The 27,897-nt window shown below is 46.5% G+C and overlaps 1 protein-coding gene across 1 annotated transcript in view; it reads left to right on the forward strand.

Moving 5' to 3' along the window:
- Positions 1-27,674, forward strand: part of LOC106570299 (endonuclease/exonuclease/phosphatase family domain-containing protein 1) — a 31,832-nt gene extending 4,158 nt beyond the window's left edge. The window contains exons 2-7 of the mRNA XM_014142466.2: positions 11,057-11,108; positions 22,424-22,534; positions 26,176-26,310; positions 26,468-26,600; positions 26,769-26,963; positions 27,190-27,674. Of these exons, the coding sequence (XP_013997941.1) occupies positions 11,057-11,108; positions 22,424-22,534; positions 26,176-26,310; positions 26,468-26,600; positions 26,769-26,963; positions 27,190-27,377 (814 nt within the window). The 3' untranslated portion in view covers positions 27,378-27,674. The remainder of the gene's footprint in view (positions 1-11,056; positions 11,109-22,423; positions 22,535-26,175; positions 26,311-26,467; positions 26,601-26,768; positions 26,964-27,189) is intronic.
- The last annotated feature ends 223 nt before the right edge of the window (positions 27,675-27,897 follow it).

Here is a 27,897-nt window from a genome sequence, read left to right on the forward strand (position 1 = left end):
AAAAAAATATTTTTTAACCTTGAGACAATGAATTAATTGATTGTGTATGTATACCATTCAGAGGGTGAATGGGCAAGAATGTGCAACTCAGTATTAGGAAGATGTTCATAATGTTTTGTACACTTTCTATATAAAAATGGGCTCAATCACAAGTGGGGGCCCGTCCCTAACGCCCTAATGAGTGGGCTGCCCCTGAATCTGCTACTGTCAGAACGTGTCTTATCTGTCATGGTAATTTCGGCACCCAGAGTCAAATCTTACATGCAGTCCCAAATCCAATCTATCACGAGAGTACTGTCATCATGCACATGATCCCCTCGTGTCTGTCGCTTAATATAAAGAACACTAAATACTGCCCCACCCTAGTCTAAAAAAAGTACACTGAACACACACACATTTAATTTATTTTACTAAACTCCTGGGGACACAATTGATTCCCATTGAAAATCCTATTTTCCCCAACCTCTAACCATAAACCTAACCTCTAAGCCTAAAAATACCCTTTTTCCTTGAGGGGACCCCACTTGTTCAAGTTTTTGTTTACTCTTCTTGTGAGTTCTTCTGGTCCCCACTAGTATAGTTATACATGTCCACATGCACACCTACTAATGCAAAACTGAAAGTCCTACATGCACAGCAATCAGAGAAAACAAACCCCTTTCAGAATGATTTTGACCACCGTTAGCACAGTACTTTGACCCCAGATACTCCCCCCCCCATCTTCCTCTGTACAGGTTTGGAAGCGAAAGCTATTTTCAAAGCTAGGATAGTTCCCCTGACTGTCCCTCCCTTTTCCTGTGTTCTGTCAGCCTGTAGGTGGGGGTCCTGGCTGGGGACATCGACGTGCAGAGAGGAGAGGGAACAAAGGGAGCGGGAGATGGAGGGGGGGAAATGGGGGAAGATGGAGAGAATGGGAGCAAGGGAGGGTGAGAAGGTGGATGGGAATAGAGCGAGGGAAGAAAGAAGGGGAAAGGGAGGTGTAGTGAGGGGAGTTGGAGAGGGTGTTGTCTGTTTGCTTAGCGCTGAGCTGTGGAGCGAAAGATCACAGGCTGCAGGCAGGCAGCAGGGCTGATACTTGAGTTCACAGTGCAGGCTGAGCTGGATTGTCTTGGCCTGCCTCCAGCTAGTACAGGGAGCGAGTCACTGGAGTTCAATGAACTCCTCTGCTCTGGGCTGCAGCACGCGGAACCAAAGGTTAGACAGACAATCGTAAACCAGTGCCGACCCGCCTGACGCAGTGGCAGTTCTAGACCATTTCAACTGGGGGGGCCAAGCTGGGGCCAGTTGTACTGTTAGAAGGTCCAGTTACATTAGACGTTATTGTTGTCATATCGTTTTCTTCACTGCATTGCAGGCATTAGCAGGCAAAAGACCATGTTCAGAATCATCATCGTTGCCACTATCTAATAACGGATGTAAAAAAAGAACTATAGCAAAAATGTGTTATTTCATACTCCACATTTAGGGGGGCCACAAAATTGTTGTCACAGGGGCACTGGTCCAGAACCGCCCCTGGCCTGACGCAGCCTTGGAGGAGAGGAACACCCTTGGAGTTGTGTAATGAGTCAGCTGAGCGGTTGGTCTTCCTGCTACCAGTCCCTGGCTGAGACAGACGTAGACTAAGGGAAGTGGCCCCATCAGGCTAAGTAGCTAGCAGGGACACGATAGGGAGGTTACCATAGGCTAGCAGGGACATGACAGGGATAGGGAGGTTACCGTAGGCTAGCAGGGGTCATGACAGGGATATGGAGGTTACTATAGGCTAGCGGGGCAGGGATACCATGACAGGGATATGGAGGTTACTATAGGCTAGCAGGGACATGACAGGGATAGGGAGGTTACCGTAGGCTAGCAGGGACATGACAGGGATATGGAGGTTACTATAGGCTAGCAGGGACATGACAGGGATATGGAGGTTACTATAGGCTAGCAGGGACATGACAGGGATAGGGAGGTTACCATAGGCTAGCAGGGACTTGACAGGGATATGGAGGTTACTATAGGCTAGCGGGGACATGACAGGGATATGGAGGTTACTATAGGCTAGCAGGGACATGACAGGGATAGGGAGGTTACCATAGGCTAGCAGGGACTTGACAGGGATATGGAGGTTACTATAGGCTAGCAGGGACATGACAGGGATATGGAGGTTACTATAGGCTAGCAGGGACATAACAGGTATATGGAGGTTACCATAGGCTAGCGGGGACATGGCAGGGATATGGAGGTTACTATAGGCTAGCGGGGACATGGCAGGGATAGGGAGGTTACTATAGGCTAGCGGGGACATGACAGGGATATGGAGGTTACTATAGGCTAGCGGGGACATGACAGGGATATGGAGGTTACTATAGGCTAGCAGGGACATGACAGGGATATGGAGGTTACTATAGACTAGCGGGGACATGACAGGGATATGGAGGTTACTATAGGCTAGCAGGGACATGACAGGGATATGGAGGTTACTATAGGCTAGCGGGGACATGACAGGGATATGGAGGTTACTATAGGCTAGCGGGGACATGACAGGGATATGGAGGTTACTATAGGCTAGCGGGGACATGACAGGGATATGGAGGTTACTATAGGCTAGCGGGGACATGACAGGGATATGGAGGTTACTATAGACTAGCGGGGACATGACAGGGATATGGAGGTTACTATAGGCTAGCGGGGACATGACAGGGATATGGAGGTTACTATAGGCTAGCGGGGACATGACAGGGATATGGAGGTTACTATAGGCTAGCAGGGGACATGACAGGGATAGGGAGGTTACTATAGGCTAGCAGGGGGTTAATTCAGTTCAGCAGTATAGAGGATGTGTAGAATGGAGCTGCTGACACACAGCTGACTCATCTCTAGAAGAAAAACAAGTAGTCTGGCTAAGATGTTGAACAGCTGTATTGCTGACAGACTCCAGGGATACCCTCTCTGTGTACTATGTTGTCAGGGAATGGTAGGCGAGGGAACGGTAGGCCACAGAAATGCTGTAATGTCAGTTTTGCAAGATCGGTAGAGTGCCATGCATTGCGATATTGATTTGTGCAATTTTTTCACTTTGTCATGAGGCAACTTCTTTCTTCTGTTGAGCTAGTGGTTGGGGATTTGATATTTGTCAGTGTTATGCAATAACTATTGTGGAAATGAGATTTGGACATAAAGTAGTCAAAACTGAGAAACCACATAGGTTAACCGTGGATGTACAGCTCTAGGGAAAACAAACCCACATGCTGCCCTAAACATACACTCTCTCTCCCTCTAGGTCAACCTCTACAGGGTTAGTGAAAAAGGACTTCCAAGGTTTAAGTGGGTCTGAACTGACTTGATGCACTGAGGAATCCACTCTTGTTTTTACAGTGAGGGTAAACGAACAACTGCTTTCACTGCAGTCTGAACTTCTATACAATCATCCCTTTAAAAAAACGACTTCCTCCACCCCAAGGCATGTCTGACACACTCAGGACAGGGGTGTGGATTAGATACCTGTTGGAATGTCTTCTGATTTTCATGGTTAGTGAGGTTTGTCATTAGAACCCTGACAGTGTTTCTGATATAAATCGATTCGACCAACCCAATAACAGAAACAATGTGTTCTGTGTTCATCTGAATGGACATGATCTGATAACGGAAAATCGGATCAGCGTATCTAGTTAGCTATTCAAAGGTCAGTCGATCAGTCTTGTAATGTAATCATCCAATGATTCCCATCACCACACAATCTCTGGACAAGATCTTCTCCACTTCTGAACAGATTACTGGTATTACAGATCAACTGTGTTCTCTCGCGTCTAATATTGAAGCATTATGTTCTTTCCATACATATTTATCCATGGAAGAAGTGGTCAGAAAGGGATTTTTAAGACCTGAATGCCAAAAACATGTAGGATGGAGGTCCTCAAAGTTGACCCATTTTGCATACCCTACCATGAGACATCCATGCCTTCATCACTGCAAAAGATAAATGGTTGAGTTTGATATCATTTAAAAGATTACAAACAGTGTTGTCAAACTATATTTTATACATTCTTGAAAAAACACAGAACCCTGTATTCAAGAGCCACTGGTGGGCACAGCACAAATACCTCCAATGTAAAATAGGGTCTAAGTTACAACGGATGTGAAAATTGTAACAAAATCAGAGTTTACGCGTTTTTAGATCATTTATGTTAAAGGCAGGTGTTGGCGCTGCCTGCCTGCCACTTACCATGTTAATCCCTGTCCTAGTGCATGAAGGGAAGGCCACATCTACATCTCACCCGCAACAGCAGGTCCCCCTGTCAAAACAGACAGCATGACTATGTGCTGGACTCTACTGCAATGGTACACACCCTCTGTGCATCCCAATGAAATCTGGAGCTATCGGAGAGGCACCGTTTCTCTCACCCCTGTCAGTGTGTTTTGTGTGTGTGTGTGTGTGTGTGTGTGTGTGTGAGACAGGATTGATGCTGAGGTCATGAGCGGTGGTGTTGGGGAGGTCGCCGCTGACAGGAATGTATGTATGTGTGTGTGTGTGTGTGTGTGCTCAAAACACTCAGCGCAAGCTCCAGAGGGAGAAGGTGCTGGTGGAAAATTCCATCAGCGCAGCAGTTTGTGGCAACAGACTGTGTGTGAGAAGCATTGCCCAGAAAACACTGCTTCTGTCAGTACCAGGACAGGAGCCATCATTCCCAGTCCCTCCTGTAACAGTTTACACTGGTACACTCGGCCTTGAAACCAGTATTGCACTGGTTCTCAATTGACCTAAAAACCAAGCTACACTGATACACCACTATCTAGTACAGTAGACTCTGAGACAGGATTATTCCAAGGTGACCTTCGTGCTGCAGCTCATTAATTTTAGTTACAAAACTATATCAGTGTTATCAGATTTACTCTTATCTGAGAGGTACAGACTGTTTTCCTTCATTGTGTATTCAGTGCGCGTGTGTGCGTACGTCTACAGTAGATTTCCTACCCAAGTAAATCATTCTAAGTTTCTGCGTGACAGTGGTTCTTTTTTTCCATTGTAATGACATTGAGGGATTACAGTTTCTCTCTGAGCCGTATATAGTGTGACTCAGCTCTCCCTCTTCTCTGATGCAGTGTGGATCTTTATGACCTTTGCTGCAAGCCCCCTCCAACTTTTTTTCATTCTGTGTGTGCGCGCGTGCACACTCTCACTTGTTTGTACATTGCAGTAGAGCCCTTTACTCATTCTTTGTAATGTTTTTTTTGGTGCTTGCCTTAATCGTTGACAGGGTGCATTTGTTAATCTGCCTATCCTGTCGAGCTGTGAGGAGAATTGAGTGAGGATTGGAGGACTTTGAACACGCTATCCTGTTATTTGTATATATTTTGTTACGTTACAGCCTTATTCTAAAATTGATTGAAGAGGAAAACATTTTATTTAATCTACACACAATACCCCATAATGGCATGGTGACATTTTTTGGGGGGAAATTTTAGCAAATGTATAATAAAAAAAAAAAAAATATTTACATAAGTATTCAGACCCTTTGTTAAGAGACTCGAAATTGAGCTCAGGTGCTTCCTCTTTCCGTTGATCATCCTTGATGTTTCTACAACTTGATTGGAGTCCACCTGTGGTAAATTTCAATTAATTCGACATGATTTGGAAAAGCACACACCTGTCTATATGAGGTCCCACATTTGACAGTGCATATCAGAGCAAAAACCCAGCCATGAGGTCCAAGGAATTGTCCATAGAGCTCCGAGACATGATTGTGTTGAGGTACAGATCTGGGGAAGCATGGGGGTGGCAGCATCATGCTGTGGGGATGTTTGTCAGCGGCAGGGACTGGTAGACTAGTCAGGATCGAGGGAAAGATGAATGGTGCGAAGTACAAAGATCCTTGATGAAAACCTGCCCCAGAGTGCTTAGGACCACAGACTGGGGTGAAAGTTCACCTTCCAACAGGACAACGACCCTAAGCACACAGCCAAGACAACGCAGGAATGGCTTCGGAACAGGTCTCTAAATGTCCTTGAGTGGCCCAGCCAGAGCCCCGAAATGAACCCGATTGAACATCGCTGGAGAGACTTGAAAAGAGCTCTACAGCGACGCTCCCCATACAACCTGACAGAGCTTGAGAGGTTCTGTAGAGAAGAATTGGGGAAACTCCACAAATACAGGTGTGCCAAGCTTGTAGCATCATACTCATGGCTGTAATTGCTGCTAAAGGTACTTCAACAAAGGACTGAGTAAAGGGTGTGAATTTTAGAATAAGGCTGTTTCGTAACAATGTGAAAAAGTCATGGGGTCTGAAGCTGTGTGAGAGAATGCAAAGTGTGCAAAGCTGTCATCAAGGCAAAGGGTGGTTACTTTGAAGAATGTCAAATGTAAAATTTATTTTGATTTAACACTTACTACATGACTATATGCGTGTTATTTCATAGTTTTGATGTCTTCACTATTATCCTACAATGTAGAAAATAGTAAAAATAAAGAAACACTTCAATGAGTAGGTGTGTCCAAACTTTTGACTGTGTGTGTAAATTACACTCCTGTAAGGTCGTGGTCACACTAGCATCAGGCCCCGTGTGTGCGCTGTGGCCAGGTCACCCGTGGTCAGTGCAAGGAGGCAGTGGAGTCCCAGAGGCTTTCTATTGTAGCCTCACATTGTGTGATCACACCTCGAGAAGAGGAAGGGAACGGCTGTTGTCACCCTCCTAGAGAGCTCTGGCTCCAGACCTGTTTGTGTTCACTATCTCTGATTGCGTAGTTCCTGTTTGGAGACCAGAGATGTCAAGATCTCTCTCACAATCTATTATGAAAGAATTAGGGTTTTAGGGTAGGGTGGAAGCTCTAGTGTGGTGGGTAAGCAAAAGCATCAAACCATTTGAAGACCACAACCAATACAGCTAAAAAAAGTTCAAGTGCTGGTTATGGAGTGTTCCTTTGCAAATGGGTCCATAGTACAATATGTAATAATTTGTCTCCATTTACTATCAGTCGATATATTACTGAAATAGGAGACTATCTCTGGGTGGACTCTCTGCTGTCTGTTCTTATCAGTTTAGTCTCGTCGGTCATCCCTGCCTTCACTCGTTTATGCTCTTCATGTCATTCCCTCCCTCTTTTTATGGACTGGGTGCTCCTGTGAACCACCACCTCATCCGTCCCTAGCAGAGAAGACCGAGAGGCTAACGTTGACACGTTTATTTTTTCCCTTCTACTTATATTAGTAGATGCGGCGTTGCATAATGGGTCAAAGTCAGAACAGATGCAACAGCAGTGTTGTGTAATGTTCAATAATAACTGCTGGAAAACAGCCAACCTACTGTGTTTGAGACGTGTTTGGGAGTAGAGAGTGGCAGGGTACGAATCCTGCTCGTCGCAAGGTCTCCAGTCCACTTCTCCAGTCACATCCACAGTGACTGAGCTGTATGCTAGAATTAGAAAATCAGTCTAGGCTTAGCTGTCCTGTCTGTCTCCTGATTTAAACTCAGCAAAAAAAGAAACGTCCTCTCACTGTCAACTGTTTTTTTTCAGCAAACTTAACGTGTAAATATTTGTATGAACATAAGATTCAACAACTGAGACATAAACTGAACAAGTTCCACAGACATGTGACTAACAAAAATGGAATAATGTGTCCCTGAACAAAGGGGGGATCAAAAGTAACAGTGAGTATCTGGTGTGGCCACCAGCTGCATTACGTACTGCATTGCATCTCCTTCTCATGGACTGCACCAGATTTGCCAGTTCTTGCTGTGAGATGTTACCCCAATCTTCCACCAAGGCACCTGCAAGTTGCCTGACGTTTCTGGGGGGAATGTCCCTAGCCCTCACCCTCCGATCCAACAGGTCCCAGATGTGCTCAATGGGATTGAGATCCGGGCTCTTCGCTGGCCATGGCAGAGCACTGACATTCCTGTTTTGCAGGATATCAATATGGCTGGTGGCATTGTCATGCTGGAGGGTCATGTCAGGATGAGCCTGCAGGAAGGGTACCACATGAGGGAGGAGGATGTCTTCCCTGCAACACACAGCGTTGAGATTTCCTGCAATGACAACAAGCTCAGTCCGATGATGCTGTGACGCACCGCCCCAGACCATGATGGACCCTCCACCTCCAAATCAATCCCGCTCCAGAGTACAGGCCTCGGTGTAACGCTCATTCCTTCGATGATAAACGCGAATCCGACCATCACCCCTTGTGAGACAAAACTGCGACTCGTCAGTGAAGAGCACTTTTTGCCAGTCCTGTCTGGTCCAGAGACGGTGGCTTTGTGCCCATAGGCCACATTGTTGCCGGTGATGTCTGGTGAGGAGCTGCCTTACAACAGGCCTACAAGCCCTCGGTCCAGCCTCTCCGCAATAGGCTGAGAGTCTGAGCACTGATGGAGGGCTTGTGCGTTCCTGGTGTAACTCGGGCAGTTGTTGCCATCCTGTACCTGTCCCGCAGGTGTGATGTTCGGATGTACCGATCCTGTGCAGGTGTTGTTACACGTGGTCTGCCACTACGAGGACGATCAGCTGTCCGTCCGGTCTCCCTGTTTTATTGCCCTGGCCACATCTGCAGTCCTCATGCCTCCTTGCAGCATGCCTAAGGCACGTTCACACAGATGAGCAGGGACCCTGGACATATTTCTTTTGGTGTTTTTCAGTCCGTAGAAAGGCCCCTCTTAGTGTCCTAAGTTTTCATAACTGTGACCTTAATTGCCTACCGTCTGTAAGCTGTTAGTGTCTTAACGACCGTTCCACAGGTGCATGTTCATTAAATGTTAATGGTTCGTTAAACAAGCATGGGAAACGGTGTTTAAACCCTTTTCAATGGAGATCTGTGAAGTTATTTGGATTGTTGCGAATTATCTTGAAAAACAGGGTCCTGAAAAAGGGCGTTTTTTCTTCTTTTTTTGCTGAGTTTATATTAATGTACTGGATCCCTGGTTCCAGAACTAACTGTGAAGGTTGAGGAGTCGAGAGGTGAAGATGACAGATTCCACAGCGTTATGGATCTGCGGGGTGAGGGGCCTAACGTGAGAAACGTTTCCCCAGGCTGTTGGGTGGTGGTAGAGAAAGGGAGTCCACTGCCCTGTGGGTGGTGCTGTCTTGTGAAGTGATTGAGGGCCCAGTGCAGCAGCTAGGTGGAGTGAGCACCTATGGGACCTGGCACCAGGTGAAGTAGAGACCACAACTCAGACCTCCATATTGATTGATTGCCCTGATGCAGAAAATGCTAATTGAGGATGGTGCTTCTTGCAAAAGGATAATGTGGGCAGCGTACTAAGGGGAGAGGGAGGAGGTATGGGCTTGAATAATACACCATTGTGAAGCCTGACTGAATCTGTGTGGTTGGCCACTCACCATCTTGTAGGACCACAAATTATGTTGTGACAAACATCCCCTCAGCCAACGCCTTCTCAACATTTTGCTGCATCACATGACATAAGTCTATCACAACTACGCAGAACCAACTCATTTAAGGCCGTTATTATTACGGTCACCGACATTTGCCACATATCGTGATTGTGTGTTACATCATAACTGTTATCCCAACATATTGTCTCCATTCATGGAGTACATGTGGGCCACAGCAACCCACCATGTAACCGGCCCAGTTTCACAAATACTTTATGAAAGAATGCAATCTGTTGAAAGGCTCTTTTTTTTAATGATCGGCGTGGAGCTAAGCTTGTGGTGGCCTCTGCAGCAGCGTTTCACAAATAGAAACCCCCCTGCCTATGCAACCTCATTTCGCTGCCTCTTTTTAGGATTACTAGGTGTGTGTGTGTGTGTGTGTGAGAGAGTACCTAGCACATAGAGAGCTTCTTCAATAGGCATAAAATACACTAGACTACATGTTTTAGCCCAGAGAAATGGAGTCTCATTTTTCACTGCCGTAGATGTAATTATCTAATTAAAGTTAATCAGCCTTGATCAATACTGTGGACGGGGCCATAAAACACTACCTGGTCGACATTGGAGCCTGAAGATGTGCAGTAAAACGTGAGGAGGCGCTGTGAAATATTTCCATAATGGACATAATGTAACGTGTGTGTGTGTGTGTGTGTGTGTGTGTGTGTGTGTGTTATCCCATCTGTGAAATACCTCTTCTGTTACAACTGTAGTCCATAGTCTAAGCCCTCCGTTGAAGATAAAAACAATTATAAATCCCATTATCAAATGAGGTTTCTCTGGGGCCTATTCGTTTTAAACAAGTCTGAATGAGTCAGTGAACGAATGAGGAATGTTCAGTTTGCTCATTTAGTTAATAGACAGCAGTGAGGGAGACATGAAAACAGTGTGTGTACAGCAGGATATAGAGAGAGGAGATAGTGGCCTAGACAGAGGGAGAGAATAGTGCTTTGCCCTTTTTTTATTACGCTTACTAGTGGGCTGGAAAAACAATTAGAAAGTAAATGGATGAATGTTTACGAGATAAAGTAGGTTCCATGCTATCTCTGCACCAATGTGTTTGTATATAACATCTCCTGGGCTTGTCATTTTTATTTTTGTAATTGCTCAAGGGCACAGACAGATTTTTCACCTAGTCAGCTCAGGGATTCGAACCAGCAACCTTTCAGTTACTGGCCCAATGCTCTTAACCACTAGGCTACCTGCCACCCGTAGTTCAGTCTCCTCTCCACCCTCTGCTATTCTCTGCATAATAAATGATTTGCATGCATCCGAAATGGCACCCTATTCCATAGTGCACTACTTTAGATCAGAGCCGCTGTGTATAGTGCACTATGTAAGGAATAGTGTGCCATTTCAGACGCAGCCATTGAAGCTAATCACATGGTGCTTCAGGGGAAAAGACTCATGTTATGAGTCATGTTATGTGTTGTAGAGACGGGAGCATCCTGGATGTGGACGGAGGCCCTCTGTGTTTACTCATAACTTTTGTGGTTGTTGTGTAAATAATGCATTGGCCTCTCTCTATTACCAGAACTGTGTGTGTGTGTGTGTGTGTGTGTGTGTGCTACCCTATAATATGGCTAATAATAACACAAAAGTCATCTTGGATAACAGAGATTAAATCACCACTGTTTTATTGATGCATCCATGTGTCTTACACCATCTTTCTGTCCCATTTTCTCTCTCCAGCATCAAGTTACTGGCAGTCCAAGACCTGGTAGATCAGGAGGCCCTTGACAAGGTACAGTGTAGCAATCCCTTACTTCACCTACTAGATAAAATAGCATTTCTTATTGATTTGGGGAGCAAAGCTCTGTGTACCTATTAGTCCACCAGTACAGATCATCTTTATGTTCGTGATAATTATGAGATGCTCTTGACAGTAAAAACATGTAGCGATCCTCCCTCGATTGCTGTCTCTCTCACCCATTTAACCTTCTGTTCTTTCTCAATTAAGCGTAATTCTCTTTCTCCCTCTCTCACACTCACACAGCTGTTACTAAAAGTCTGCTCCAGCACTGATATAAACACCAATATCATCTAGACACTGGCCAACATTTACTTGTAAACACACAAATGATCTTCAGACTAGATCTGATCTGTTATCTATACGTCTATCCATTTAACTGAGTGCATATTCACCAAACATCAGCCCCTAGATATGACCTTCTCTGATTCTGTCCACAGCTACATTCTCCTGACCTCGATACCAAAGTAGACCACAGATGTGCATAGAGGGCCTCTAATGGGTTGGCAACATTACATAACATCCAGTAATGGAGAAGCAGATATTCTAGCGGTATACAGCAGCATACCAGGGCAGTGTCCCCCACCTCTATCTCCTCGCACTCGTAAAGAAGACCCTCTCCCTTTCTCCACACCTACCGTAGCAACTACTGACTTATTTATAGCGGTGAAAGCACAGGAGAGTGGCTTCACAGTTCACACACTAAATGTTTGCCTTAAAATAGAACATAGTTTACACCGAGGGAGAGAGAGACCGCATGTGATGTACTCCTGGAGAGAGAACTAGGTCGGCAGAGCTGCTGTCTCACAGAGAGAGTTACATAGAGAAAGGTCCTCTCTAAAGAGAGATGAGGGAAAGGAGCTGAGAGGAAAATATAGGCGGAGGGAAGGAGGTTTGCTCTATGAAGAGAAATTATCCATCGATTCCTCTTTCCACTCGTCTTCCACAGATAAAATGTTCACTCCCTCCCTCTTATCTCTGCAGTGCAGGCAGTCAGTGAGTCACGAAGTGTGAACGGTTCTGAATTCACACTATGTCCAAACCCAAAGGCTACGCAAGCTGTCAGAGACTCTGTCGCTGCTCTAACATCACATCTGTCCTCCTTGTCTTATTCCCCAACTAATTCATCAACTCCCTGCAGGGATTCTTTAACTCTCCAATGAAATTCCACAAATTGAATGTTAGGTAAAATTCCAAACTGAAATTACTTTTTTGTTTTTTCACCTTTATTTAACCAGGTAGGCTAGTTGAGAACAAGTTCTCATTTATAACTGCGACCTGGCCAAGATAAAGCTCAGCAGTGTGACACATACAACAACACAGAGTTACACATGGAATAAACAAACATACAGTCAATAACACAATAGAAAGGTCTATATACAGTGTGTGCAAATGTAGTAAGATTAGGGAGGTAAGGCAATAAATAGGCCATAATGGTTTCATAACATCCAGTTTAGAGTTCCCCCTATAATCAGACAAAACAAGATCGAACTGTAGATGCATACAGTGCATTCAGATAGTATTCATACCTCTTGACTTTTTCTGCATTTTGTTACGTTACAACCTCATTCTTAAATGGATAATCTATCTACATGTAATACCCCGTAATGAGAAAGCGAAAACATGTTTTTAGATTTTCTTGTAAATTTATTACAAATAAAAAACGGATAGTTTATTTACATAAATATTCAGAACCTTTTTCTATGAGACTCAAAATTGAGCTCAGGTGCATCTGGTTTCAGTTGATCATGTTTGATGTTTCTACAACTTGATTGGAGTCCAGCTGTGATAAATTGAAATTATTGTTCATGATTTGGAAAGGCACACACCTGTCTATATAAGGTCTCACAGTTGACAGTGCATGTCAGAGCAAAAACCAAGCCATGAAGTCAAAGGAATTGTCCGTAGAGCTCCGAGACAGGATTGAGTCGAGGCACAGATCTGGGGAAGAGTACCAAAAAATATCTGCAGCATTGAAGGTCCCCAAGAACACAGTGGCCTCCATTTTTAAATGGAAGTAATTTGGAACCACCAAGACTGACCAATCAGGGGAGAAGGGCCTTGGTCAGGGAGGTGACCAAGAACCCAATGGTCACTCTGACAGAGCTCCAGAGTTCCTCTGTGGAGATGGTTGACCTTCTGGAAGGTTCTTCCATCTCTGCAGCACTCCACCAATCAGGTCTTTATGGTAGAGTGGCCAGAAGGAAGCCACTCTTCAGTAAAAGGCACATGACAGCCCGCTTGGAGTTAGACACCTAAAGGACTCATGAACCATGAGAAACAAGATTCTCTGGTCTGATGATTGAACTCTTTGGCCTGAATGCCAAGTGTCACGTCTGGAGGAAACCTGGCACCATCCCTACGGTGAAGCATGGTGGTGGTAGTATCATGCTGTGGGGATGTTTTTCAGTGGCAGGGACTGGGAGACTAGTGTCGTGTCTTTGGCTATGCCAGATTAAGTGATATGACATGCTATTCTCTAAAATAATTTCTCTGTAATTAATATTACCTGATTTAAGCTAATCAGGTAAATGTAATTAACTACAAAGTCGGGGCACCACAAAATAATGTTTATAGAGCTGTTATCTTCCGAATAAACCCTTAAAGACCTAGTAATCTTTTACATCGTAGCAGTCAATATTTAATCCTCGCCTTATTCAGTCTCATCTGAAAGTTGTAAATTCTTGGTTATCTTCACGAACCCTGGCTAACAAGTTGAATCAGCAATACAAAATTTGGTTTAATTATTTATTTACTAAATACCTAAATAATCACACAGAATTACATCTACACAGAATGGATCATACATGGATTACAAATGATGTCATAAAGGAAAACGTCCCTAGCGGACGGAACAGATATGATGGCTGGTTACAAAGAGGGTGTTGGGTTTGAGTGTCTCTATTGGGCCGTAGGCAGCTATGCTATTGTAAATACAGTATCTTATGCATTCTAAATAACTGCCCATTTGAAAAAGGAAAATGCAATAAATATTTACTCTGAGCTGTGCTTCGGTACATTGGTCGTAGATAGAAGGCCCGGGTTGTCCAACATGGATCTCTTGTGCTCTGAAGAATGTCTCTGGTGGTAAACTGGATACGTTGTAGTATCGTTGTTTGTTAGACTGGATACATCGTCCGTCCTTTCCTAGCCCACGTTTACAGCGGCTGCTGCTAACTCAACGGCTAGGAGGTGTCACTTCTGGAGTGAGTAAGAGTTCAACGTTTCATACCAAGTTGCCATACTTTTAAGCTTGTGCTATATTCTGGATGGTATAGTCGAAATTCATCATTTCAGCGTGTCGATCATCACCTTCACATTGAACACGATGATAATTTAGTTAGGTTATTATCTGAGCCCATTTAACGTAAGACCGTCGTCCTCACGACCTCGGAACAGGAAGTTAGATTTTCGTCAACGGGTTTATATAGTGGTGAAGAGAAGGACGTGTTTCATAGTCTACAAGCAATGTCTGTTTACTTGGGCGGGGCCTCTGAGTGAGCAGAGTTTACTCTATGACAACCAATTCTCTCCTTTTAGAAGCTAAAATTACATTTAATCTTTCCACAAATAGTTTCATATTTAAACATTTAAATTGTGCAACAATTCCATGTGAATCTGATAACTATAATGTGTAGACTTTCCAAGATGCAGTTTGTCGTCCTGTCATCAGTAATAATGTCTCAGACACCAACTGAACTGACATCATATTCATTAAGTACCAATGCATATTTTCAACTGGTTGGATTACCGAAATATGGTTGTTTCCCACCTTTTGATGTTACCAGACTCTATGTTAACAAAGGGATTTTCAATAGTCACATAAGTAGAGTAGAGAGAGGAAAAAGGGGAAAGGTATTTATGGGGGTCATAAACCTCCCCAACAGGCCAACGTCATGACACTAGTCAGGATCGAGGGAAAGATGAACGGAGCAAAGTACAGAGAGATGATGAAAAACTGCTCCAGAGCTCGCAGGACCTCAGACTGGGGCAACGATTCACTTTACAACAGGACAACAACCCTAAGTACACAGCCAAGACAACGCAGAAGTGGCTTCGGGACAAGTCTGAATGTCCTTGAGTGGCCCAGCAAGAGCCCGGACTTGAACCTGATCAAACATCTCTGGAGAAACCTGAAAATAGCTGTGCAGCGATGCTCCCCATCCAACCTGACAGAGCTTGAGAGGCTCTGCAGAGAAGAATGCGAGAAACTCTCCAAATACAGGTGTGCCAAACTTGTAGCATCATACCCAAGAAGACTCCAGGCTGTAATTGCAGATTGAACTGCTGCCTCCAGGGGTGATGGCACTACTACTGGACAAGCCCCCAACACAAATACATTATTTGATTGGCTTTCTATTGGTTTCTGTCATTTGTTTACCTTTAATCTCTGCAAATATGGTCAACACATCTTATGAGTTGTCCATCTGTGATGCAGCATCACACACCACACGCTATGACACTATGACTAAAGCAGCAATTTGAGTTGGCATATTTACTGACAGTTGACATTTTTCAGTGTTTAGTCACTCTAAGCATGTGTAGCAGTCGTGGTCACTGTTTTCTTGTTCTGTCTTGTAGTTTACATTTTACATTTTACATTTACATTTTAGTCATTTAGCAGACGCTCTTATCCAGAGCGACTTACAAATTGGTGCATTCACCTATAATATCCAGTGGAACAACCACTTTACAATAGTGCATCTAAATCTTTTAAGGGGGGGGTTAGAAGGATTACTTTATCCTATCCCAGGTATTCCTTGAAGAGGTGGGGTTTCAGGTGTCTCCGGAAGGTGGTGATTGACTCCGCTGTCCTGGCGTCGTGAGGGAGCTTGTTCCACCATTGGGGTGCCAGAGCAGCGAACAGTTTTGACTGGGCTGAGCGGGAACTGTGCTTCCTCAGAGGTAGGGAGGCGAGCAGGCCAGAGGTGGATGAACGGAGTGCCCTTGTTTGGGTGTAGGGCCTGATCAGAGCCTGAAGGTACGGAGGTGCCGTTCCCCTCACAGCTCCGTAGGCAAGCACCATGGTCTTGTAGCGGATGCGAGCTTCGACTGGAAGCCAGTGGAGAGAGCGGAGGAGCGGGGTGACGTGAGAGAACTTGGGAAGGTTGAACACCAGACGGGCTGCGGCGTTCTGGATGAGTTGTAGGGGTTTAATGGCACAGGCAGGGAGCCCAGCCAACAGCGAGTTGCAGTAATCCAGACGGGAGATGACAAGTGCCTGGATTAGGACCTGCGCCGCTTCCTGTGTGAGGCAGGGTCGTACTCTGCGAATGTTGTAGAGCATGAACCTACAGGATCGGGTCACCGCCTTGATGTTGGTGGAGAACGACAGGGTGTTGTCCAGGGTCACGCCAAGGCTCTTAGCACTCTGGGAGGAGGACACAAGGGAGTTGTCAACCGTGATGGCGAGATCATGGAACGGGCAGTCCTTCCCCGGGAGGACTGCCCGTTCCATGATCTCGCCATCACGGTTGACAACTCCCTTGTGTCCTCCTCCCAGAGTGCTAGTTAAGGAACCTTCTGTGGTTTATGGTGAATTACTGAGCAATGATTAATCTTTTCCCCTAAAAGATTACTCTTGGTGTTCTTCTAGTTGTTTACCAGGATTTGCTAGTGTAAGGTTCAAAAGAACTTGACTGTGTCAACCTGAGTTACATTAGGGCTGAGGCTGACTGACAGGGACTTTCACATACACATTTTCTTAGCCCAGTCTTCATTAAACCTAGGTTAAATCTGACCAAGGTGGCTTACCCTTGTTTCACACAAGCACTTGTTAACCCTGGGCTAACCAAACAACAAGCAGTAGTAGAGTAACATGGAGGTAACCATCATCTAGTCAGTTGGCTACATCACAACACACACTATTTACAATTTTCACCCTTACGAACACACCCCCACAATATTGCTGTCTATCTTCCCGTTTCACACTCCCACACATTTCCTTTTGTTTTCTTTCCCTCAGACTAGTACTGTATTTATCTATTGTGTAACAGTAGTGAAACGTGGTAGTCGTGTGGATTTGCTATGCTTCCTTATTTCCATGACAACAAGTAACTATCTGGAATAAAGCACTCACAGCTGCTAAAACATCCAATGTCTCCATGGTGACCAGGTACAGTGTTTTATGGCCCCCTGTCCACAGTATTGATCAAGGCCCTCGGATCAACCGCGGGGGGGGGGCTCAGTCAGTCTCAATGTTGCGAGTTACAATGGGTGCAATTTTGAAATTTGATTGTGGATTAACAGTTTTTCTCCTATGTCAGTCACTGATAGTCAGTCAGTTAGCCCATGTCAGCTAAATATTTTTAGATTGGTAAATTAGTCTATCTAAACTTGTAGTATTCACGGACGAATAACTGCCAAGGGGGGCCCCCATATTTAAAAAAAAATGTTTTGTCAGTGTGACTAAGATGTCATATTAACAACTGCAAACATTTCTCTCCGCCCTACGGAAAAATGTGTAGAATTGGAGGGAAGTTGCTTTAAAACAACAACAAAAATCTGACACCCTGTGGTAAAATGTGTAGAATTACACAAAATGAACTCTAAAAAGTAAAAGGAATTTTCTACAGGGTGGGGTTTGGCGGCGCAACTGCCACCCGCAGTTCCGATTTTTCTTTTTGTGGCCCCCACCCCATCAAAGTTGCCCACCGTGCTAGATCAGTGGTTCCCAAACTTTTTATGGTCCCGTACCCCTTCAAACATTCAACCTCCAGCTGCGTACCCCCTCTAGCACCAGGGACAGCGCACTCTCAAATGTTGTTTTTTGCCATCATTGTAAGCCTGCCTCACACATACACACTATACGATACATTTATTAAACATAAGAATAAGTGAGTTTTTCTCACAACCCGGCTCGTGGTAAGTGACAAAGAGCTCTTATAGGACCAGGGCACAAATAATAATAAATAATTTTTCTATATATATATACTGCTCAAAAAAATAAAGGGAACACTTAAACAACACATCCTAGATCTGAATGAAAGAAATAATCTTGTTAAATACTTTTTTCTTTACATAGTTCAATGTGCTGACAACAAAATCACACAAAAAGAATCAATGGAAATCCAATTTATCAACCCATGGAGGTCTGGATTTGGAGTCACACTCAAAATTAAAGTGGAAAACCACACTACAGGCTGATCCAACTTTGATGTAATGTCCTTAAAACAAGTCAAAATGAGGCTCAGTAGTGTGTGTGGCCTCCACGTGCCTGTATGACCTCCCTACAACGCCTGGGCATGCTCCTGATGAGGTGGCGGATGGTCTCCTGAGGGATCTCCTCCCAGACCTGGACTAAAGCATCCGCCAACTCCTGGACAGTCTGTGGTGCAACGTGGCGTTGGTGGATGGCGCGAGACATGATGTCCCAGATGTGCTCAATTGGATTCAGGTCTGGGGAACGGGCGGGCCAACCCATAGCATCAATGCCTTCCTCTTGCAGGAACTGCTGACACACTCCAGCCACATGAGGTCCAGCATTGTCTTGCATTAGGAGGAACCCAGGGCCAACCGCACCAGCATATGGTCTCACAAGGGGTCTGAGGATCTCATCTCGGTACCTAATGGCAGTCAGGCTACCTCTGGCTAGCACATGGAGGGCTGTGCGGCCCCCCAAAGAAATGCCACCCCACACCATGACTGACCCACCGCCAAACCGGTCATGCTGGAGGATGTTGCAGGCAGCAGAATGTTCTCCACGGCGTCTCCAGACTCTGTCATGTCTGTCACATGTGCTCAGTGTGAACCTGCTTTCATCTGTGAAGAGCACAGGGCGCCAGTGGTGAATTTGCCAATCTTGGTGTTCTCTGGCAAATGCCAAACGTCCTGCACGGTGTTGGGCTGTAAGCTCAACCCCCACCTGTGGACGTCGGGCCCTCATACCACCCTCATGGAGTCTGTTTCTGACCGTTTGAGCAGACACATGCACATTTGTGGCCTGCTGGAGGGCTCTGGCAGTGCTTCTCCTGCTCCTCCTTGCACAAAGGCGGCGGTAGCGGTCCTGCTGCTGGGTTGTTGCCCTCCTACGGCCTCCTCCACGTCTCCTGATGTACTGGCCTGTCTCCTGGTAGTGCCTCCATGCTCTGGACACTACGCTGACAGACACAGCAAACCTTCTTGCCACAGCTCGCATTGATGTGCCATCCTGGATGAGCTGCACTACCTGAGCCACTTGTGTGGGTTGTTTACTCCGTCTCATGCTACCACTAGAGTGAAAGCACCGCCAGCATTCAAAAGTGACCAAAACATCAGCCAGGAAGCATAGGAACTGAGAAGTGGTCTGTGGTCCCCACCTGCAGAACCACTCCTTTATTGGGGGTGTCTTGCTAATTGCCTATAATTTCCACCTGTTGTCTATTCCATTTGCACAACAGCATGTGAAATTTATTTTCAATCAGTGTTGCTTTCTAAGTGGACAGTTTGATTTCACAGAAGTGTGATTGACTTGGGGTTACATTGTGTTGTTTAAGTGTTCCCTTTATTTTTTGAGCAGTGTATTTAGCCATCTTCCATATAAAACCTTATTTGTTCATCAAATTATGAATAATTCGCCACAGGTTAATGAAAAGGGTGTGCTTGAAAGGCTCCACATAACGCTGCAATGAGGGTTCTATTGGAGAGAGTCTCAGTCTTAAATAATTTTCCACACAGTCTGTGCCTTTATTTAGTTTTCATGCTAGTGAGGGCAGAGAATCCACTCTCATGTAGGTACGTGGTTGCAAAGGGCATCCGTGTCTTAACAGCTCGATTTGCCAAGGCAAGAAACTCTGAGTGCAGCCCAATCCAGAAATCTGGCAGTGGCTTTTGATTTAAATAAAATGTTCACAGAACCACTTATTGCAATTTCGATGAGGCTCTCTTGTTCAGATATCGGTAAGTGGACTGGAGGCAGGGCATGAAAAGGATAACGAATCCAGTTGTTTGTGTCATCCGTTTCAGGAAAGTACCTGCGTAATTGCACACCCAACTCACTCAGGTGCTTCTCTATATCACATTTGACATTGTCCGTAAACTTGAGTTTATTTGCACACAAAAAATCATACAATGATGGAAAGACCTGTGTGTTGTCCTTGTTAATGCAACAGAGAAGAGCTCCAACTTCTTAGCCTCAATTTTGTCCCGCACATTGAATATAGTTGCAGAGAGTCCCTGTAATCCTAGATTCAGATCATTCAGGCATGGAGAAAACTTTAGTGAGAGAAACTCGGTATCATGCAAGCGGTCAGACCAGGGGAAATTATGGTGACTAAAGAACTGTAAGCTCGTCTCTCAGTTCAAAGAAACGGGTCAATACTTTGCTCCTTGATAACCAGCACACTTCTGTATATTGTAAAAGCATTAAATGGTCGCTGCCTGTATCATTGCATAATGCAGAAAATACACAAGTTCAGGGGCCTTGCTTTAACAAAGTTAACCATTTTCTCTGTAGTTTCCAAAACGTCTTTCAAGCTGTCAGACATTCTCTTGGCATCAAGAGCCTCTCGGTGGAAGCTGCAGTGTACCCAAGTGGCGTCGGGAGTAACTGCTTGCACGCGCGTTACCACTCCACTATGTCTCCCTGTCATGGCTTTTGCGGCATCAGTACTGATACCAACACATCTTGACCACAAGTCCATTTGATGTCACAAAGCTGTCCAGTATTTTGAAAATATCCTCTCGTGTTGTCCTGGTTTCCAGAAGAGGATGTCTTCCTTAATTGACCCCCCCATAAACGTAACGGACATATACCAGGAGCTGTGCAAGGCCCGCCACGTCTGTTGACTCATCCAGCTGTAACGCATTTAATTCACTGGCTTGTATGCGAAGCAGTAATTGTTTCAAAACACCTCCTGCCATGTCACTGATGCGTTGTGAAACAGTGTTGGATGAAGACATTGTCTGTATAGTTTTTGGTCCTTTTCCCCCAGCATTGTCCCAGCCATATCCTCGGCAGCAGGAAGAATTAAGTCCTCCACAATAGTATGGGGCTTGCCTGTCCTAGCCAGTCTGTAGCTCACCATATAAGACGCTTTTAGCCCCTTATTAATGGTATCTGTTGCTTTTATACATGTCTTACTATTTTTCTAATTGTCATGTTTCTAAATGTCTGCGCAAGAGTGAAGGTTTCCGGCGAGAGAGTAACGGTTAATGTGATTGGATGTTAATTATTTGACTAGGCTACCTGTATTTGACATTGTGTTGTTATTTCGCTGAACACCAGATGGTTCAATTGTATTTTTGGCAGTGAAACGAGGATACTCAGGCGAGAAAAATACCTCACCCAAATGTATAGCCCCTGTTGGAAAATATAAATGTAACAGTTACTGTTTGAAAATGTGAAGGGTAAAAAAAATGAATTTTATTTTGCGTAGCCCTGACGGCATTGCGTACCCCAGTTTGGGAATACCTGTGCTAGATGATTACATTCGCAGGTCTCGGGACCTGTGCCAAGGCCTCCTCTCTACCCACATCTTGGTTCATCCCTGGTTGAGTTATGGCTGTGTGTTTATTGTTCCTGGGTAGAGCTGCCTTCCATCCATCCTCATATCTCCCTCCACTTCTGTCGGATCCAGGCATAAGGACGATAGTAAATCCTGCTTGTTTTCTTCCGGCTGCCATTTTGAAACTTTGTTATTAGCATCATTTATGGTGAGCTGCTTGGCGCTGTGTCAGCCTAAGTTGGTTCTTGACATTAATGGGGCCGACAGGAGAGGATGATGGGGTATTTATTGATGATAGTCACACTGTTAAAGACCCTCTGCTTTCCTGGTGCCCCATAGGAAAGCTCTCCCTCTGGGACTTATAGTAGACCTAGTAGCAGGTCAGCCAGGAAGAGAAAGTCTTCCTTGCATTCTTTCTCCCATTCCATCATTGCCAAACTTCAGTGACCTTTCACACGTTACAACACTACTGGTGTCTGGTGCACCCTGAAATACATTTGGTCACTTCCTTTTCCTGAGTCTCTTTCCTGTAGAATACGGTACTGCTGGAGATAATTTCAAATTGTATCATTTGAGACATTTCAGTTATATCTTTCACTTCATACTAAAACAGTGCTCATTTAATTGTATGTATTTTAAATATCTTCTGTGGCTATTTTAAGAACAGATCGTAGAGGATAAATAAACAGAGACAAAAATAGTGTTGACTGTAGGTGTGATATGTGATGTCCTGCTCTGTGTAGTCATACACATCCTACATCCATTGCAATGCCCACTTCATTGAAATGGAGTGATGAGAATGTAGAATGACTAGTACACTATTTCTATGGTCTACTGTCCAATCCGGTGTTGTGTAATAAAACGTACCCCTCTATTGTGTTGCAGTTCTGTGTGGAACTGAACCAGGGCTCGTTGGACAGCGTGAGGAAGTGGAGAGGACCACGGGGGGTCTGGAAGAGTATCGTCTCTGAGAAACCCACAGGACTGTTCAACAAGGTAGGGTTACTGATTACATCACTGCACTAATTAATATTTTTTTTCTCATTCTGTCGGTCTTTCTTGCTTCTCTCTTCCCAACTCTCTCCCGCTCTGTCCCCCCCCCCCCACAACCCCTCTCTCACATCCCATCTGAAACAGACCATCCGTCTCAATAGTTCACACAGCCATTATCACTAAAACATTTACTAACCATTTACACTCTTGAACAACCTTTCTACACTCATTAAACAGAACCGAGTAAGGGGTTGCTATCAGTGACCAGACGTAGCAAAATAGTTCACATCATCTAAGGCCTGCTGTAGGGATCAAAGGTCTAGTACAGTATGATTTAAAAGGTGGTTGATTTATGAGATCCTTTTTAGAGGACCTTTCAGTTCCCAGAATGTCTGTCTTAGTGGTTTAAGATTCTCTCTGAGATGACACACTCTGTCATCCCGAACCCCAGAAGGAGTAAATAGCAGTGTTTATCCTGAGAGGAAGTTAGTCCTGATATGGACCCTTGATGTAAACTTCAGAGGTATTCTGTGGCGATGGGTCCTGTCAATAAGATGGATAGTACAGATGATGTGGAGGGGGGGGGGTTGTAAACAAACCCTCCCCTCAGACCTCTAGTACTGTCAGCCTCCCAGCCCTGTCCTCCCCTCTGTCCTCTTGTACTGTCAGCCTCCCAGCCCTGTCCTCTAGTACTGTCAGCCTCCCAGCCCTGTCCTCTAGTACTGTCAGCCTCCCAGCCCTGTCCTCTAGTACTGTCAGCCTCCCAGCCCTGTCCTCTAGTACTGTCAGCCTCCCAGCCCTGTCCTCTAGTACTGTCAGCCTCCCAGCCCTGTCCTCTAGTACTGTCAGCCTCCCAGCCCTGTCCTCTAGTACTGTCAGCCTCCCAGCCCTGTCCTCTAGTACTGTCAGCCTCCCAGCCCTGTCCTCTAGTACTGTCAGCCTCCCAGCCCTGTCCTCCTAGCCCTGTCCTCTTGTGCTGTCAGCCTCCCAGCCCTGTCCTCTTGTGCTGTCAGTCTCCCAGCCTTCCCTGCCTCCCTCTCCTATTCCTGCCTCTCCTATTCCTGCCACTCCTAGTCACTGCAAGCCTCCCAGCCCTCCCTCTCCCAGTCCTGCCACTGCCAGCCTCCCAGCCCCCCCTCTCCTAGTCCTGCCACTGCCAGCCTCCCAGCCCCCCTCTCCTAGTCCTGCCACTGCCAGCCTCCCAGCCCCCCCTCTCCTAGTCCTGCCACTGCCAGCCTCCCAGCCCCCCCCTCTCCTAGTCCTGCCACTGCCAGCCTCCCAGCCCCCCCTCTCCTAGTCCTGCCACTGCCAGCCTCCCAGCCCCCCCTCTCCTAGTCCTGCCACTGCCAGCCTCCCAGCCCCCCCTCTCCTAGTCCTGCCACTGCCAGCCTCCCAGCCCCCCCCTCTCCTAGTCCTGCCACTGCCAGCCTCCCAGCCCCCCCTCTCCTAGTCCTGCCACTGCCAGCCTCCCAGCCCCCCCCTCTAAGAGTCCTGCCACTGCCTCCCAGCCCTCCCTCTCCTAGTCCTGCCACTGCCTCCCAGCCCTCCCTCTCCTAGTCCTGCCACTGCCTCCCAGCCCTCTCTCTCCTAATCCTGCCACTGCCAGCCAGTCCTGCCACTGCCTCCTAGCCCTCTCTCTCCTAGTCCTGCCACTGCCTCCCAGCCCTCTCTCTCCTAGTCCTGCCACTACCAGCCAGCCCTCTCTCTCCTAGTCCTGCCACTGCCTCCCAGCACTCCCTCTACTAGTCCTGCCACTGCCAGCCAGCCCTCCCTCTCCTAGTCCTGCCACTGCCTCCCAGCCCTCTCTCTCCTAGTCCTGCCACTGCCTCCCAGCCCTCTCTCTCCTAGTCCTGCCACTGCCTCCCAGCCCTCCCTCTCCTAGTCCTGCCACTGCCTCCCAGCCCTCCCTCTCCTAGTCCTGCCACTGCCTCCCAGCCCTCCCTCTCCTAGTCCTGCCACTGCCTCCCAGCCCTCCCTCTCCTAGTCCTGCCACTGCCTCCCAGCCCTCCCTCCCCTAGTCCTGCCACTGCCTCCCAGCCCTCCCTCTCCTAGTCCTGCCACTGCCTCCCAGCCCTCCCTCTCCTAGTCCTGCCACTGCCTCCCAGCCCTCCCTCTCCTAGTCCTGCCACTGCCTCCCAGCCCTCCCTCTCCTAGTCCTGCCACTGCCTCCCAGCCCTCCCTCTCCTAGTCCTGCCACTGCCTCCCAGCCCTCCCTCTCCTAGTCCTGCCACTGCCTCCCAGCCCTCTCTCTCCTAGTCCTGCCACTGCCTCCCAGCCCTCCCTCTCCTAGTCCTGCCACTGCCTCCCAGCCCTCCCTCTCCTAGTCCTGCCACTGCCTCCCAGCCCTCTCTCTCCTAATCCTGCCACTGCCAGCCAGTCCTGCCACTGCCTCCTAGCCCTCTCTCTCCTAGTCCTGCCACTGCCTCCCAGCCCTCTCTCTCCTAGTCCTGCCACTGCCTGCCAGCACTCCCTCTACTAGTCCTGCCACTGCCAGCCAGCCCTCCCTCTCCTAGTCCTGCCACTGCCTCCCAGCCCTCCCTCTCCTAGTCCTGCCACTGCCTCCCAGCCCTCCCTCCCCTAGTCCTGCCACTGCCTCCCAGCCCTCCCTCTCCTAGTCCTGCCACTGCCTCCCAGCCCTCCCTCTACTAGTCCTGCCACTGCCAGCCAGCCCTCCCTCTCCTAGTCCTGCCTCTGCCTCCTAGTCCTGCCACTGCCTCCCAGCCCTCCCTCTCCTAGTCCTGCCACTGCCAGCCTCTGCAGTTTGTCAAGGAGCTGTATTGTGTTGTTAAGATGCTCTGGAATGGCGCTATAACTCTTATGCTGCTGCCCTGATCTGTTCACTGCTGCCCTGATCTGTTCACTGCTGCCCTGATCTGTTCACTGCTGCCCTGATCTGTTCACTGCTGCCCTGATCTGTTCACTGCTGCCCTGATCTGTTCACTGCTGCCCTGATCTGTACGATTTCAATTTAGTTTTTATAATGGCTTTTGGTGGTGGGGTGTGTGTACGATTTTTTTAATTTGTTTTTAGTTTGTGTGTGCGTGTGGTATCTGCCCTCTGCATATGGTTTAAAACGCTCTTCTGATTTAGCAACAGCAAGATGGAGCCAGTGGTTATCATATCTGTCTGAGGCTCCACTGCAGTGTCCTAGTTCACTGGCCTTTCGGATCTGACCAACAACTCTCTCAGTATCAAACTGGGCCATCTGCCGCTGGGTCTAGCTATGATGCTGACCGTGCCCCTCTCTTACCCTGCTGTTACCCCCTGTTGCTTTATCTTGGCCAGGTCGCAGTTGTAAATGAGAACTTGTTCTCAACTAGCCTACCTGGTTAAATAAAGGTAAAATAAATACAAATCCCAGCACATGATACCCTCAGAGAGGCGTATACCCTCCCTGGGTGAGAGAGGGCTCATTCAGCCAACAGAAAGGAGAACTGAGGATATCTACAGTATATGGGCCATATATCCCAGGCTCTTTATATTTAGAGGCTAACCAGGAAACACCCTTAGTGATATAGTACAGAGTCTGAGCTCTGGCTTTGGGAAGTTCACTGAAGACTGAGTTGACTCCAATACTGGTTCAAGGGCATCCTGGAAGTTGAACTAGTCTTCTTTTACTCCTGTCTTGTCCTCCCTTCCTCCAGGGAGTCAGTTATTCTGGTTTCCTGTGGGACAACTCTTCAGGGATTGACCTGAAAGATGCTTCGGTCCTGGAGAGTCCTGTCGTCAACGGCAACGGGATGCACCCCCACCCCCGGCCGTATCTCGCCCACTTTTATGTAAGTCAACAAGGAGTGTGTTTTTGGTGGGAACTCCCTAAACTGAAATTACGAACAGAACGCATGACTCATTTTATTACCCCTATCAATACCATTATAACCATATAATGTCCTGCCAGAGAGACTAACATTATGTTAATGGTTAATATGTGACTAGGTTGGATCGTTAGAGATGACAATGGTCAATGTCCACATGAGTGCTGGGGCTTGGGAGTGCAACGGTAGGAACCACCCCTCTGAGGAGGTCAAGGCCCACAGACTGACCTCCAGGATCCAGGACACACTGAAAGGTCAGTAGCTGAAGGTCACCCTATTCTGTCTTTTCTAACCTTACATCCTCTTCCTTTATTCTTGCCATCTTTCTCTTCAGTGGTTTAATGTATTAGTTGAATTGACCTAGTTACAAAGCTAATGTAGCTACATTGCTCATGTCCATCTGTGGTTCATCTGTGTGACAGCTCAGAAGGGCCTGGTGGTGTTGGGAGACTTTGGCTTGCCCCCCCAGAGCAGTGAGCTGGACCAGCTGAGGAAGGAGAGGCTGAGCCCACTGGTGTCCCCTAACATGTTCACCAACATCAGCACCCGCTCCCCCAAGGGATCCCTCTGTCTGGACAACATCTGGGTCAGCAAGTCACTGAAGAAGATCTACGCAGGTACGTCTGTTTGTCTACTGATGTAACTGTGTGTGTCGGTGTAACTAGAAATGGTATGAACGCTACATATTATAACTGCAATAACATACCATTGGCACATGAATGCTAGATTTGAATTTGTCTGTTAGTGTTATGAGCTTGGCTATGGAGGGATTTTAGTGCCACCAGGAATTGAATGTGTTACCCTCTGACCTGTCTATCTCCATGTGTGTGCCGCCCCCTGCAGGACACTGTCTGGTGGTGCGAGAGGGCCTGACCAACCCCTGGATACCTGACAACTGGTCCTGGGGCGGGGTGGTGTCCGACCATTGTCCTGTCATGGCCGAGTTCTTTGTGGACGTGGCGCAGAAGGAGCTGAGAAACAGAGTTTCCGTGGTAGAGAGAGGAGAAAGTATGTCGAAACATGAGCGGTGACTGCTGCTCGCGGTCGCCACGGAGATACAGAAGGGAGGATGTGATATCAGACTGACTTGACTTTGCCCTGGACTGGATCCTACTTTGGTCTGGGTTTTGCAGTGGATCAAAGGTGGATTTACCTGACGAATGTGAATTGAAGCACCGAGATTGCCTTTTTAGTTTCCTTTATCAATGTACAGTAGAGACTATCATGACATTGTTTTGCAGTAAATAATTTAAAACTGATACAGTGTTAGACATCAGTGTGCCAAAACATTTTTAAAATGTATATGAAATATAAGGAAATGGACATTCCCTTTCTGTGCTCATCTTTGATATGAGATCCAACCACAAGAGCACAAGCATGTTCAACACGATACAAGCAAACACAACTAATGTGAATTTCACATGATTTTGTTGTACTTGCGCCTGTGACCTACAGTGTATTTGGAAAGTATTCTTACCCCTTCCCTTTTTCCACATTTTGTTACGTTACAGCCTTATTCTAAAATTGATTAAATTCATTTTTTTTCCTCAG

Source organism: Salmo salar, chromosome ssa14 (assembly GCF_905237065.1).
Source record: "Salmo salar chromosome ssa14, Ssal_v3.1, whole genome shotgun sequence".
NCBI lineage: Eukaryota > Metazoa > Chordata > Actinopteri > Salmoniformes > Salmonidae > Salmo > Salmo salar.